Source organism: Lacerta agilis, chromosome 6 (genome assembly GCF_009819535.1).
Source record: "Lacerta agilis isolate rLacAgi1 chromosome 6, rLacAgi1.pri, whole genome shotgun sequence".
NCBI lineage: Eukaryota > Metazoa > Chordata > Lepidosauria > Squamata > Lacertidae > Lacerta > Lacerta agilis.
This window is the reverse complement of record NC_046317.1, coordinates 53280353-53295189: the sequence shown is the minus strand read 5'-3', so window position 1 is coordinate 53295189 and position 14837 is coordinate 53280353. Positions and strand designations below refer to the sequence as shown.

General features: G+C 45.7%; 1 protein-coding gene across 1 annotated transcript; it reads right to left on the bottom strand.

Annotated features, from left to right (window-relative positions):
* Nucleotides 1-225: 225 nt before the first annotated feature.
* Nucleotides 226-5137, bottom strand: BTG2 (BTG anti-proliferation factor 2). The gene is made up of 2 exons (XM_033152719.1): nucleotides 4750-5137; nucleotides 226-3111 (listed from the first exon to the last, which is right to left on the bottom strand). The coding sequence occupies exons 1-2, from the start codon at nucleotides 4922-4924 to the stop codon at nucleotides 2774-2776; spliced, it is 513 nt and encodes a 170-aa protein (XP_033008610.1). The 5' UTR covers nucleotides 4925-5137; the 3' UTR covers nucleotides 226-2773.
* Nucleotides 5138-14837: the final 9700 nt, after the last annotated feature.

The following is a 14837-nucleotide window of genomic DNA, read 5'->3' as shown; positions in this document are numbered from 1 at the left end:
CAATAAGCTATTTTTCAAACACAAAATTATCAGATTCTAGACATAGTGTTGCAGTCAATCAACTAAGTAGGACCCTAGTCCATTGAAACTAACAAGCCCAAGTTAGTTATGCCTGTTGACTACAATGGGCCTATTCTGAATAGGAACAGCATTGTTGCAATGCTCTTTATTTAAGAGCCAGATAGGTTGGACCCCTTATTACAAAGAATGAGCCAGTGCCTCAGATTATTTCCAGCAACGTATTTAAATTGCTACATTTTTATTAAAGTAACAAAAGTGTACATTTTTCAATATATCTGTACATTTTGCATATAAAAACACTATTGTACAATAATCACCCCTCCCCCCAAACACAAAATAGCTTACAAACTTTGTATTATTTTCACCAATTATGAAAAGTAGGTCCCGCTCAACAGTCCAGCTCAAGTTTTGCAAACGTTTTTGAAAAGAAATGGAGGAAAGGGCACACACTCACACCCATAAGCTGTTCCTAAATCACAGCTAGTCAGCACTGCAACAGTTTGTGTCAGGCTTGTAGTCAGAAGGCAACAAAGAGCATACATCAATTCACAGCTTTTACATGCACGTTACAAAACAGATTTTGGCCAAATTTGGTTGGCTTAATGCTAACAACAACAAAAATCTTAATACTAGATTCCATGCCTGGTACAATAGCATGATATTTGGTAACCTTTTCTGTTCCCCCAATCAATCCTTCAAAGATGTTTGGGGGGGGGGGCAAAGGAGATGGAATAAGAGCTTGTATTTTTAGAAGCACCCTCCGTTGGTAAAGAATGAATAAGGGGAACTACTAAGATACATTTAAACAGAGTTGCATTGATCATGCCAACCTGGCAAGCCAAACAAGTACTGGCATTAGGAAATTCCATGTAGAGGCAGGGAGTGTAGCAAAACAAACTTATTTTTTCCTGGACATGTTACAGTTCCCACTCATATCATGTTTTCAATGCACCAGATAAGGAACAAACCTCCCAGGTAGACTTTGAACAGAATCTTTCCTCGGAGGGGGGAAAGCTACAGTGCAGAAAGTGTTCCCCTTGTCATGCTACCAAATATTGCACAAGTATGCTAACGGAGTGGCAGCACATCTTTTAAGCTTATAGGGGACCCTTAGTGCTTTACAACCTTTGTATTTTTTGACTGGAGGGTCTGATGCTCAAACACTAGAAGCTTCACATATTGAGCTTGAAGAAATTAAAATGATTTCACAGATGGGCTGATGCACTTGCAAGTTTTACAAGCTAGAAAATTTGGAGTGCAAGGAAGTTTCCTCCATGCAAACCCTACTGAAGTGAATAGGAACTGTGTAGTTGACACTCTTGTTAAAACTTCTATCCATCTCAATAGAGGTTGCCCAGAAGAACTTCCTGGCAGGTTCCAGCTTTTTAAAACGGTGGTCTTTAAAAAAAACACTATTCTGTACAAAAAGGCCATCATACCCCTTCAATGGTATGCCACTGCGGTGCTGAGATTTCCCTGTTCAAACATTCATACACTTGAGCACAAAAGAGTTGTGTGAGAAAATGTTTTGAAAAGTTAACAGCTGCTTCGAGAACAGAAAACTCTCCCTCAGAAGCCTCTCCTCCTCCAGAGTGCCCAAATTTTAGGAGAATATATTGCACAGTGTCTTGAGAACTCAATTCACAAAAGGCAGAGGAGGAAGAGCTCTGGGGATGGCAAAGCAGTCATCCCTTCGAAGCAAGAGAAAAACCAAGCACACCTTGTGCTCTGAAGATGTTGGCCTTTAAAAAAAGAAGAGTTACCAGTAAGTGCCCTGGTTTTGAAATCACGTCTCAGCAGTTATTGGCAGCATAGTCAGGAATTTTACAAGGTCAAGATAAAGGCATCAGAACAGATAAAACCCTGATCAAGGCCATCTCCCCGTAGGTAGGTTAGTTCACACTGGCCTGGCCATTGCACTTTTTTTGTTATGGGGGTTGACTGCTAGAGTAACCAGCCAGTGATGCAGCCCAGATCCAGGTTCTCCTCCCCAAGCAAATCTCCTTACGATTTTAGAAACCACACATTTGGGTGCCAACTGGAATTTTGCATGAGCATGAGGTACAGGATGCAGTGCAGAAAGAAATCAAGTTTTGTGCAAAAAGATGGGCTGGCACTTAAGAAACTCAACACCCAATAGACCAAAGAAAGTGGCTATCATTGAGACTGTGTGTTTTAGTAAAATGCTTTAAGCCATGAAAAAGCAGAAGGAATTGCTCAGATTGGGATAGTGGGTGAAGCTGGTGGTGAAGCAGAACTTGTATATCAGTTTAATAAAAATGAATGGACTTTTAAGGAAAACTGTCACAGCTAGAATGAGGCCATGACACCCCCATCTCAACATGTAGGGTTCATGACTTAAGTACTACCATCCTGGCCTTTAGATTCACAGTTGTTGTAGCACTTACCCCATAGTTAGTCACTGCTGAAAAGTGCTGTGCCCTGCCCCACCCCCCTTTTGTTTCCAACCCTGCATTTCCCAGGTAGGTAGGTCAACCCTCCAGAATTGTCATCCAACACCAATTAGGTAGATATTGGCTTTTTTTTTTAATAGACTCGCAAGCTTGCAACAGCTTTTAAAAAGGCACCTCAACACCACTCCACGGAAGAGTGGTGCCTACTATTTGATTTCATTTTGGATTTTCTCTTTAAAAAAAAAAATATAAATAGCTCTTCATTTTTAAAAAAATACATCCTCAGGTGAGGTATACAGTAGCCCATGTCTTGGCAGTGTAAGGACAACGGGGAGTGCTTAGCTGGAGACTGTCATCATGTAGCTTTTGGAAGGGCTGGTGCGCCCCAGCATCATCTGATTTTTGCAGGTGAGCATCCCATAGGAGCTCACAGGTGCTGCAGGTGCTTCATATAGAACACAGATGGATCCATCCTCACCAATCCGGTAGGATACCTCATAAGGGTCCACCCAGAGTGTGAGTTCACTGGGCAGGAGCTGATATAGCTGCTGGAGGTTGAGTCCAATCTGGCTAGCTGCCTTATTGATGATAGGGTCCATTTTATGGTTGATACGGATGCAGCGATAGCCAGAACCTTTGAAGGGTTTCTCAGGGAACCAGTGATGTTTATAATGCTCTGCAAGGGCACAAAAAGAAACACCAAGAATGGTAAGTGACCACAGTGAATGGCTGCTGAAACACACGAGACATTTTACACAAAGCAATGTACAGCTGCTAGCTTGGTGTATTTGGGCTCCCATCCTATGCCTTCGGTTTGATCCAGACTTTGACATCAATCATCCTGACTTCAACTTCCATATGCTCTCAATCTTTTCTAGTGCTCCAAGTTCAGAAATTCATTAAGGCAAACCTTTTACACAAACCAAGTCCTAGCACCATAAAAGGTTTGTTCTAATAAGCTCCTTTGAGTTCAGATGGGCTTTTTTTCCACTGACAACTCAACCATCATTTCCCATGAGGAATATAAAAAAGGAGTTACAGGAATAGTTGTGGACAAGTTCTGAGGCTTGGCAGTAAGGAAGCTTTTTTTTGTCAGGAGTACCAGGAACCTAGAAGCCAAGCACTGAAGATTCCAGGAGGTTTAACTGAATGCATTAGCCAGAGTACTTTACTAATCACTTAAAGCTCCTTGGCAGACAATGTCATTAGCATGTATCCCTGGCAATCCTCACCTCTGTACCCCAAGCTGATGTACAAAATTAATTTGTTAGAAAAACCCTTCCAATTGCATTATATAGTCAGTAACACAATGGAAGGGCAGTGATTAAGACAGCCTTCTCAATAGAGGCTACTCAGTTGCTAGCAGCTCCTGAGTGTTAGTCCCACTAAACTAGGTGGAGATACATTTCTGAGTAAATGTGTCTGGGATTGCACTTCAGGAGAGGTAAATTATCCAAAAAGCACAAACACCATGGCTATTAAGTTTGTGGCAGAAGAATTACGCCTCTACTTCAAGCAGCTGTAGAACAAACTTAACTATAAGCCAAGATTCGCTACAACTATTGACACTAGTTGCTTCAGACAAAGCCATGTAGTTCCCAGGAGCTCAGTAAAGGGTTTCAGATCTCCTCCACGGAACCCATTAACTAGCATGCCCTTCTGATCCTCCCAGTTCTTTGGGGCAAAGACTGCACAAAATGAACTTCCTAGTGGCTTCTGCTACTATCAAGCTTCCTCTTTGACAAGAACAAAGAGCTCTCCTCCCCCCACACCCTTGTAGCTCAAAAAAGTTTTTGTCTGATGTCATAACATTAACGTGGGGAGGGGGAGAGGAAGAGAGAAAGCACAGGCAACAGATTGTGTAGATGCTTTCCAGTTTGAATTTTTTAATTATTATTATTAGGCTACAGCAATGATATACCCAGTTAGAGAATGCTTTGCTACAAACAAAAAAGTCTCCCACCGAAGCGGAGGCAATTCTCGCCAACCACTGCATCTTTACGCAGCTATAGGTGAGGAATGTTAAAAAAAAAAAAAAAAGTTTTGCGTTTGGCTTTGGGAGGTGGGGTGGGGAGGAGAGACACACAACCTGAACTAAGTGACCCAAGACTTTTCCTAGAGATGCTGACATCTAGAAAACTGACGGGGGTGGGGAGGAAAGACAAGAGGAGATCGCAGCAGACCGGTGGGTGTCCCTCACTTGTTCAGCGACGGGGAAAAGTAACCTGGCCCAGGAAACTGACCCCACCATGAGACCAAGAAATACTGTAAATAAATCCCCGCTTATCCTTTGGAGGGTGCTCCATCCTCTCACCTGTGAGCGCCGCTTCCAGGGCCCCGCTGAAAACCTGAAGCTGCTGCTCGCTAACGCAGCCGCGGGTGCGGAGGAGGCTGGACACGAAGCCCACGGCGGCGGCGATCTCCGGCACCATGTCCGCCCGGCTGCAGTTGCTAACGCAGCTCCCATTCCAGCGCTGGATTTGGCTCATGGCTGGCTTAGTGGCGAGGTCGGGGCGGTCCCTTTAAGGCTCCGGGCTGTTTTTAAGAGAAGGTGCGGGTCGGCAAGAGGCAATGGCAGCGCAGCCTGGGCTCGGTCCGTTCCCTGCGCGGTTGTCCGCGGAAGCCGCCGCGGCTGCTGCTTAACGATGGTCTTTGGTGGAGGTTCCCTTCGCGTCCGCCACTCTTCCCAGCCCGCTGGTTGGCTTCGATGGGCTCGGGCTGCGCGCAGGGCTCTTAATACGCTTGGAAACCGAGGCGTCACCAGCCCGCACGTTCCCGATTGGCCGAGCTCTTCCCCCCCCTCTCCGGAATGCAAATGAAGCTGTGACCTCAGCAGGGTGGAAGTTTTGACGCGAGTGTACTGGGAAAGCCAAGCCCCGAGAACATGGCGGCGGCGGCGGCAGCTGGGCTCCGTTTGGTGGGGGAGGCTGTGCTCGGAGGCTATTTATAGGGCTTTGCCTAGTAGGGGAGCTGTAGGATTAAGGGAAAGAGATTGCAGCTTGCCAAGCAAATCGGAAGCACAAGGAAGAGGGGGCAGCTAGTCCCCCACCCCCAAGAAGCCCAGGGAAGTCTGGCTTTTAAAATCAGATCTGTGTCCCAGATACACATAAACGTACTTAACAGTACATCCTGTGCGTGTTTACTCAGAAGTCAGATTTAGGCTGCTGCTGTTTGTTTCCTCCAGGATACGGTTATCTGTGAGGGCATCTACTCGGGAGGAAACTATGGATGGAAGGATCTGCCCATTTCAGTTTTCTCACTTTCTCATTTTGCAAGCATAAATTCAGTTCACGTTTCTGCGATGTTTCTTTAAAACAACAAAAAACTCAATAAAAATGTGCAACATTTTTGTGTTAATTTCTCCTGATAAACACATTTTTGTATTGTTGCCATTTGTCTGTTTTGAGAGGCAATGAAGGAGTGTGCCTAGGAGTGAAGTCAAACCACTGGAGATAGTGCCTGCTGTGGCAAGGCATAGGAGAGACATGTTTTATTGCACTTGTGTCAGATGAAGGCATCTGCTTGTGCTGATGCAGGTGTACCATGGCTGACCCTCCAAGTGTCCAAATTTTCCAGGGACATCCCTGATTAAGAGCAGCCGCCCTGGTTTCTAAATTGATCCCAGAATGTCCCACTTTTCACTGGAGAAATGTTAGATGGAATGGTAAAGGTAAAGGGACCCTTGACCATTATGTCCAGTTGCGGACGACTCTGGAATTGCAGTGATCATCTCACTTTACTGGTCGAGGGAGCCAGCGTACAGCTTCCAGGTCATGTGGCCAGCATGACTAAGCTGCTTCTGGCGAACCAAAGCAGCACACGGAAACGCCGTTTACCTTCCTGCTGGAGTGGTACCTATTTATCTACTTGTACTTTGACGTGCTTTCAAACTGCTAGGTGGGCAGGAACTGGGACCGAGCAACGGGAGCTCACCCCATCGCAGGGATTCGAACCACCGACCTTCTGATCGGCAAGCCCTAGGCTCTGTGGTTTAACCCACAGTGCCACCCGCGTCCCTCAGATAGAATTGTAGGATGTCCCTATTTTCATCGGAGAAATGTTGGACGGTATTCCATGGTGTTTCATCTCTCTGCTCTTCTCCCAGCAGTCATTCTTCCTCTGTTTTTGCAAGTAATTCCACCCATTATAACGTGTTTGTGTGTGTAGTCTTCACTAATACTGTATATTCATGTTTAGGGACACTTTCCCCCAGTATATCCATTTTTGTACACATGGGTTGGTTGGAGAACAGCAAACTTTGAAGGATGGGTGTGTTTTGGTTCTCGTATAGTTTTGGAAATTGTGAATTGGATAAGTTCAGCTTTAAATGTGAACTGAATCAAATTTCCCTCCTGTTTCAAATGACAAGCTCACGGGACGCAGTGTTCCCGATGCCTGTTCTCTAGGAACATTGCCTTGAAACAGAGTCAAAGCTTTGAAAAAAAAGAATGCTACATGATATTGTCTTTCCAAGATTATACCTACTTAGTCTGGAAGAAGGGTGGCTGGACATAAGGCTTCCCCACATTATAACATCAACAACAACACCTCCCTGCACATGGATAGCTAGCCCCTCCAGTCTGTTCAAACCAAGGAATAACACAGTTTAGGGTAATAAAACCAGAGGCATTGTTAGGAGGAGGTGGCCCAGGGGCCCAAGCCCTGTGTCTTATGTTGCAGACTCAGATCTCCTGCCTCCCCCATTCCCCCAATTAAACTTTTAAAAAATAATTTGCTTATAAGGCAGCTGGACAGTCTGCAAAGCGCAGTGCTGATGAAACCCCACAGACACCCACCACCTTAATTTCCCAGAGGCATCCATAACATATAAATTAGGGTATGCAAATTGGTGTCTGGACCTGTGCCTTGAGTCCTTTAAGTACCTAGCAGCACTCCTGATTAAAGCCATTATTGGCATTAATGGGTTCTATTGATTTAGCTTTATTACATGTGTATTTCTGCTTTTTCTCCAAGGGGCTCTTGAGTACATGGTTCTCCCATTTTCCTAATGTTATCACCGCAACAACCTTGTATGGTAAATTAGGCTGCAAGGCCCAAAACCAGTCAGAGAGTTTCATGGCTGAGTGAGGATGTGAGCTTGATTCTCTCCAGACTCCAGTACAACAGCTCTCTTTAGCACAGCCGAGGGAATTCCAAATACCACCTCTATTTGTTAGCCACATCCCCATCTGTCTTTATATTTGCTCTTTGTGTGATTTTTCTGTTGTTGTTCTGCACAGATGATTATTTATTTATGTTTCACATTTGTATGCTGCCTTTTATCCAAATATTTCATCGGTGTCATGGGATACATTCCTGAACCCCTGTTCATGCAATTTTTGGCTTTTTAAAAAGGTTCGCCACCCCCACCCACCCACCCTGTTTCTTTTATCCCTCTTTGTACTTTTAATGCTTAAAAAAAAGTTCAGTCCAGTCAATATTTCTAAACTGTACCACTTAACAGGGGAACACAATGAAGGCCGCAGACCAACTCAACCCCCAGCCTTCCAGGCCTTTATTTGCGCTGCTCTGGTTCACCAGAAGTGGCTTTGTCATGCTGACCACATGACCCGGAAGCTGTACGCTGGCTCTCTCGGCCAGTAACACGAGATGAGCACCGCAACCCCAGAGTCGGACACGACTGGACCTAATGGTCAGGGGTCCCTTTACCTTTACTTTACTTCGGCTTGATGCGGGTGGTGCTGTGGTCTAAACCACTGAGCCTAGGGCTTGCTGATCAGAAGGTCGGCGGTTCGAATCCCTGCGGCGGGGTGAGCTCCCGTTGTTTGGTCCCAGCTCCTGCCAACCTAGCAGTTTGAAACAGGGCCGTCTCGTAATAGGGGCTGGGTGGCGCGGTGCACCAGGGCGTCATGACCCCCAGGGGTGCCCCCGCGAGCCCTCCGGCATACCGGGCGCCCCCTCCCCAACCCGCGCCCGCCCCCATGGGCGGGCACTCGTGCGCTGGCGGGCAAGTTGCAAGCCGGCTGCCTTCCGGAGCCCCAGCTGGAGCGCTGGGAAGGGTGCGCAAAGCCCTGCGCCGCTCCAGCGCCACGCCCCTCATCCCCCGCTCACCCACCTCCCTCCCGCGCTGGCCGCCCCTGGGGGATGAGGGGCGTGGCGCTGGAGCTGCGCGGGGCTTTGCGCGCCCTTCCCAGCGCTCCAGCTGGGGCTCCGGAGGGCGGCTGGCTTGCAGCGCCACGCCCCTCATCCCCCGCTCGCCCACCCCCCCTCCCGAGGGGTGGCCAGCGCGGGAGGGAGGTGGGCGGAGAGGCGGCCCACCGGGGGCGCCGAGGGATCGTTGCACCAGGGCGCCCGATCCCCTTAAGACGGCCCTGGTTTGAAAGCACGTCAAAGTGCAAGTAGATAAGTAGGTACAGCTCCAGTGGGAAGGTAAACGGCGTTTCCATGCGCTACTCTGGTTCACCAGAAGTGGCTTAGTCATGCTGGCCACATGACCCGGAAGCTGTACACCGGCTCCCTCAGCCAGTAAAGCGAGATGAGTGCCGCAACCTCAGAGTCGTTCGCGACTGGACCTAATGATCAGGGGTACCTTTACTTTGGCTTGATAGACTGCACTTGATATAAATAGGCATGATAAACAAAACCACCTTGCATTGTCAAACCTTGCATGGTTTCTTTCAGCTGAGAGAGAAGAAGAGAAGAGAGACACTTCTAACAGGCTATATACACATTTGCAGTTTAAAATGCAGCAATGTTGTTTCCCCTGCTTCATTTCAGAATTGCATTTGCACGTTGTGGTGCACACCAGAGAGGTGGCAGGACTGTCTTTACCCACTGCACATCACTCACTTGCTTTTCCGGTGCCTGCAACCCCTCCAAATCCTACTCATGTGCTGTCATATGAGCATGCACAATGGCTGTCTCAAAGGTGCACACCTCGGCTTAACTGTGAAGTGAACGTGGCTTACGTTTTCAAATCAGAAAGAAGCTGCCTTGAGGGGGAACACATCAAACGGCAGTATTTCTCAAGAAACTACAGGACAGATCTGGATTGTGTGCACATGTGGATAACAGCATGCACACACAACTTAAAACGCCAGTGGTGGGAGTGCACTGGAGCCAGAGTAAATGACAATGCACACATAGTCCAAGATTCTCCTGCCTTGACTTACTGCTGACACATTTGCTGCCACCACATCTAACTCTAATGAAAATAATATATAGCCATTTTGATCTTCAACAGGTATTCATAGAGACTTTCAGCATGCAATTTAACTGGATTTAGAAGCAAGAATTTCTGGTTTTAGCCATTAAATGACCACTTGATCTTCTCATATGAGTGATGGGACATCTAATGGGATGTCTAATGTTGATGTGCTAACAAACCTTATGTGATTTTAGTATGTTTCAGTGAAGTGGAGCAGCTGAAGGAAAGATCAAGGCTGTGTACACACCATACATTTAAAGCACGCTTAAGGGAGGGGTTGGTAATAATTTTTATTAAGGTTTTCAGTATTGCAGTGCAGTGCATATGAAAAAGAAAAACAGCACACTTAAGTTAAATGTATGGGATTGCTTGCATTTTCTCTAAACTAAAAAAATCCCCAAATTTTTGCAACCTTTCCTTATAGTGGAGTTGTTCCCGGCCCTTGGTCATTTTGGTTGCCAACCTTTTCCAACTCTACAATACCCTTTTTGAGTTGAGGTGACGAAAGCTAATGGTTTGTCTCACTCCAGACAAACCACTGAATTGTGTCAAAGACGTATGTTCACCATAGGTAGCTTGTCATGAAATTCCATCTTCTACACAACTATTAGAGGTGTGGTGATGGGGGAGGGCTAGCTCCTCTTTTGCATCTGGCTACTCTGGAGAATACCCCCTGCCTCATGATAAGGCTGGCCCAGTTTCCAATAGATCCTCAGTGAGATTCTTGTTTGTTTTCACAATGACATCATGAAAAACCCAGGAGGATCACTGTAAATATGCAATTGCTTAAATTCATCTGGAGTAGAACACAGCAGGCACACCTACAAGTCGTAGTTTTGGACAGGCAGTGGTTCAGGTTTTCAGAAGGTTTCGGAATGAGCTGGTCTTCTTTTCTAAAAGTCTCTACAAAGCTATACATTCTGGGTTGCTTCAGAAGGGTCAAAAATACCCATGTCAGTCAACTGTGGATCAAGTTCATGAAAAGACATGGCAATGTGGTAGCTGTATCTTCCCTTCCCCCACACATCTGCCATGGCAAAGTATCTGCATCATTGGACTGAAGGATCCAAGCAAATCTCTCACTATAGCCAGCTTTGTCTCTGTAGGCTTTGCAATAAACCACTGGATTAAAGTCATGCAAGGGCTTTTTTATTTTTAAAGCATTGGCACACATGGAGAGACATACAGAGACGCAGCTGAAATAAGAACATCAACCGTCACAGGTCGAGGATTGCTGCTATTTAGGTTACATCTCTGCCGGCGAAATCCTCACATTGGGCTTCGAGATCTTCATCGTGCCCTGATGAAGTTTCTCCAGGACGTGTGCAATAAACCCTACGCATGTTGGCTTGGAAGGAAGATCTATTGTATTAAATGTGGCTTACTGCAAGGTGCCCTTTCTTATCTATGGCAATTTCCTTTCTGGGGGGGGGGGGTCTAGTTACACATGGCACTAAATGGGTCTTTGCACAAAAAAGTCTAGTTTGTTGTTTGGTGTGGGCTTTTAAAAAATGCAGATTAACTTGGTTTGCAAGCAACATCAAGCCAAAGCATGGTTTAACATGAACATGCCAGTGTTGGGGTTCCCATAGCAGTGAGTGTATCGATTTTCTCTTCCTCCAGTTCTGCTTTCACTGGCCAAAGGTTGCCTTAGTATGTCATCCAAACCCAGGCTCATGGTTTGTCTCATTTGAGGCAGACCATAAGATATCACCAAGGTTTGTCCTATGGCAGGACTGGGAGAGGAAGAGCAAAGCAGATGCAGACTCCTCTTGCACTTGGGCTAAGCCATCGTTTTGACCAGGGGCTGGCAACCTAAGGCCCATGGACCACAAGTGGCCCATGGGGGTCATTTAACTGGCCCATGGAGCCCCGCTGCCCGCTCAGTCGGCTTCCGTGCGCCGCGCTAAAGCGGCGCGGAGCAGAGCAGGGACCGCCTTCCGCGATGCTGGCCGGCTTCCCATTGGCTGCAGGAAGCTCCTTCAGCCAATGGGAAGCTGCACATGCCTCCTCCGCACTGGAAGGAGCACCGGAAATAGCGTTTGCGCATGTGCACTCTGGCTCACTGCAGCATCTGCGGGACCGTGAACCGGCCCAAGCCACAAAAACTTTGCCGACCCCTGGTTTTGACTCTTACCTGAAAACTGGGCAGTTGCATTAGCAGTGAGGTGATGGTGGGGGTGATGTGTAATGTAACTCTCTACTTTCCTGCTGTAGTCATGAGGAAAATCTTTCTTCTGAGGTTAATATTTGCCTTAGGGGAAAAGTTGTGAAAGGGAAAATTGCAGTATTGTCACAGGGCCTAGAGGCCCTGAAAGTCAATAATAACAGAAGGGAAGAGAGAGGCAGACTTGCATTGTCGTGGGAAAACACACACAGTCTCTGCGCTTTGAAGTGGGCTGCAAGGAGTCAGTTCAGAGATGTGAGGCGGTGGAACAAGGCATTTTCCTAGGTCACTTATATCACAATCCTATGGATGTTTACCCAGAAGAAGTCCCACTGTGGAAATTACTCCCTGCTAAACATCTTTAGGATTTCAACCTGAAACAAGAATTTGAAATGCCTGTGGCTGCAACCCTAACCCTGAGGAAAAAAACCCCATGCAGATAAGTGGGATTTACTTATGAGCAAGTATGCATAAGCTTGTATTGTACATGTGGCCTTACCAGTAAGATAATTAGTAGCTTGCTTTTTTTTTGGTTCCTTCCTTCTGAGACTTACTTGCCGCTGGATACCAGTTGCTGGGAATCACAACTGTCCTCAATGAATATCTGTCTTCAACTGGGAATCTCCCAGAAATTCACTTTACTTGGCTTTTTAAACAAACCACCCCACCCTTGTATGCAGGAGGCAGTGCCTATTTATTTGAGGGTTTCCCCTCTCCTCCTAATTGAAACAATATTAAAACAGATTAAACTCAGTGGGACAGTAAGTATGCCTCTGACTGAATTGTAACGTTGTTTATGGGACAACCCTATGCATGTTTACTCAGAAGTATGTAACATAGAATTCAGTGTGGCTTACTCTCAGGTAAACAGCCTTAGGCTTTGTATACACTATACATTTATAGTATCTTCAAAGCTCATTTCCCTCCCCACCCTCAAGAATCCTGAAAACTAATGTTTACCCCTCGCAGAACTACAATTCCCAACACCCTTAAGAACATCTCCCATAATTGGGGGGTGGGGTTTGATTTGAATGTGCTTTAAAGATATGGTGTGTATGCAGCCTTAGGGTTACTTCTGAGTAGACATGCCTAGAACCATAGCTGTCCACTTTTCCCTTTTCTTGCGAGGAATCCTATTCAGAATAAGGGAATTTCCCTTTAAAAAAGAGAAAAGTTGACAGCTATGCCTAGATCAACAAAACTCTGCTTGCAGGGGATGTGTTGAAGTGTTTATTAAATTTCAAAGTAAAGGAAAGTTGTTGTTGTTTTAAAATATTATTTATTTATTTATTTATTTGTTTATTTGTTTATTTTCAAAAGCAGCTTCTGCTTGAAATTGCCTGGTCATTGGATTGGGTTGCTGTAGGGAGTTTTTTACCCTCAGAAAAATCTGTTAACTACTGTATCTGTTTGCACAGACAAAGCAAACTAACTCTGAAAGCTGGGGGGGGGGGAGGGGAGGGAATCTCATTGCAGTTGTGTTCAGACTTGGATTTCAAGGCTGTGTGATTTCAGTTGTGCTTACTGGCCAAACCAGGTATGAAGCTTGCTTTGCTGGAACTGTGTATAAATATCAAAGATAACATTTGGCTTTCAGACCAGGGTCAGAGCACAGTGGCAATAACAGGTCAGGTCATCAGGATGGTAACAAATAAGGTTGCAATCCTTTAACTTGGCAGTTAGCTCCGTTGAACTAAATAAGTCTTACTTTTGAGTAGTCATGCATAGGATTATAGTGTGAAGGTAAAAGACAGTGGCAGAAAAAAATGTTAAAGAGATTATACATCTTCTGTAGGATCCCTGCCTGGAAGCATTCATTTGAAATAGACCAAATGCTGTTAGTTTGAAACATTTATATGCTGCCTTTTATCAGTGATTTCAATATGATTTACAAATATTACAGCAAAATCCTATGAAGTCTACACAGATGCAGGTCCCATGGAGTTCAACAGGACTTTCTGGCATGTAATTGCATAAAGGACTGCAGCCTTAAACCAGTAAAATATACTCACAAACAAGGGGCTGGAACAAATTCCCCTACAAAGAAAGAGTACAACTTTGGGGTTTTTAAAGCCTACAATCTTATGCAGGCTCATGTGAAAGTTAAGCCACATTGAAGTCAGTGCAGATTACTTTTATGTAGGTCTACATAAGATTCCTCTGTTAGAGAAAGATGCAAGCAAAAGGAGGCATTATAGAGGAGAAAAAAAGCAGACAGTTTTCTCCCTCATAAGAATAAAAGCCAAGTCCTCTAATGAAACTGAACACTGAAAGACTCATGACAGACAAAAAGAAGTACTTCTTGCAGCTCATAGTTAAACTATGAAATTTGTTTCCACAAGATGTAGTAGTATTAGTAGTACTGTAGTGATTTTTATTATTTGTGCCCCATCTGACTGATCTCACAGCAACAGCAGTGGCAAATCGCCACACATATACATGTCATACACTCAATAGTCTGATAGGTGATTTTTGCACACACAGCCGAGTCTGCACCCCCAGCAGGGGCTGGTTCTGCCAACACCAAGGTACGCTTCTGTTCTGAATGTGACAAGTGAGAAGAGTGCTATTGCACTCAGGTCTGGCTTGCAGGCTTCTCACAGGCATTTGATTGGCCACTGTGAGAACAGGATGCTGGATTTGACAGGCTTTGGGGGCTGATCTGCCTAGCTCTTCTTGTATTTTTGCTCAAGACAACCAACAGATAAAAGCACACTTAAAATCTAGAGATAGTAAAAATGCTTTTTGATTTACAAAGGTAGTAAAAATACTTAAAAATGGATTTTTAAGATAGGATGTGACACCTAAAAGACAGCCAATTTAAACTACTCAGTGATCAGGACCTGTAGCCCTCCAGATGTTGCTGGACTACAACCAGGGGTGGAGGAGGGGGGCAGTCCAACCCGGGTGTCATCACTGAGGGGGGTGACATTTGGTACGTCGCTTGCCCGCGACTCCCAAGCCTACCCCACGCCGTCAGGGGAAGGGACGGAGCTGCGCTGCCTTGTCGGCGGCCTTCCCACCTTCCCCCTTCGTTTTGACAGTTTGGGGAAGGCTTGGGAGTCGC

Bases quoted from the DNA above. Each gene is read 5' to 3' on its own strand.
- BTG2 (XM_033152719.1), bottom strand. From the start codon at position 4,924: ATGAGCCAAATCCAGCGCTGGAATGGGAGCTGCGTTAGCAACTGCAGC. The intron at 3,112-4,749 runs GTGAGAGGATGG...GTGCCCTTGCAG, and splicing joins CCTGGAAGCGGCGCTCACAG to AGCATTATAAACATCACTGG.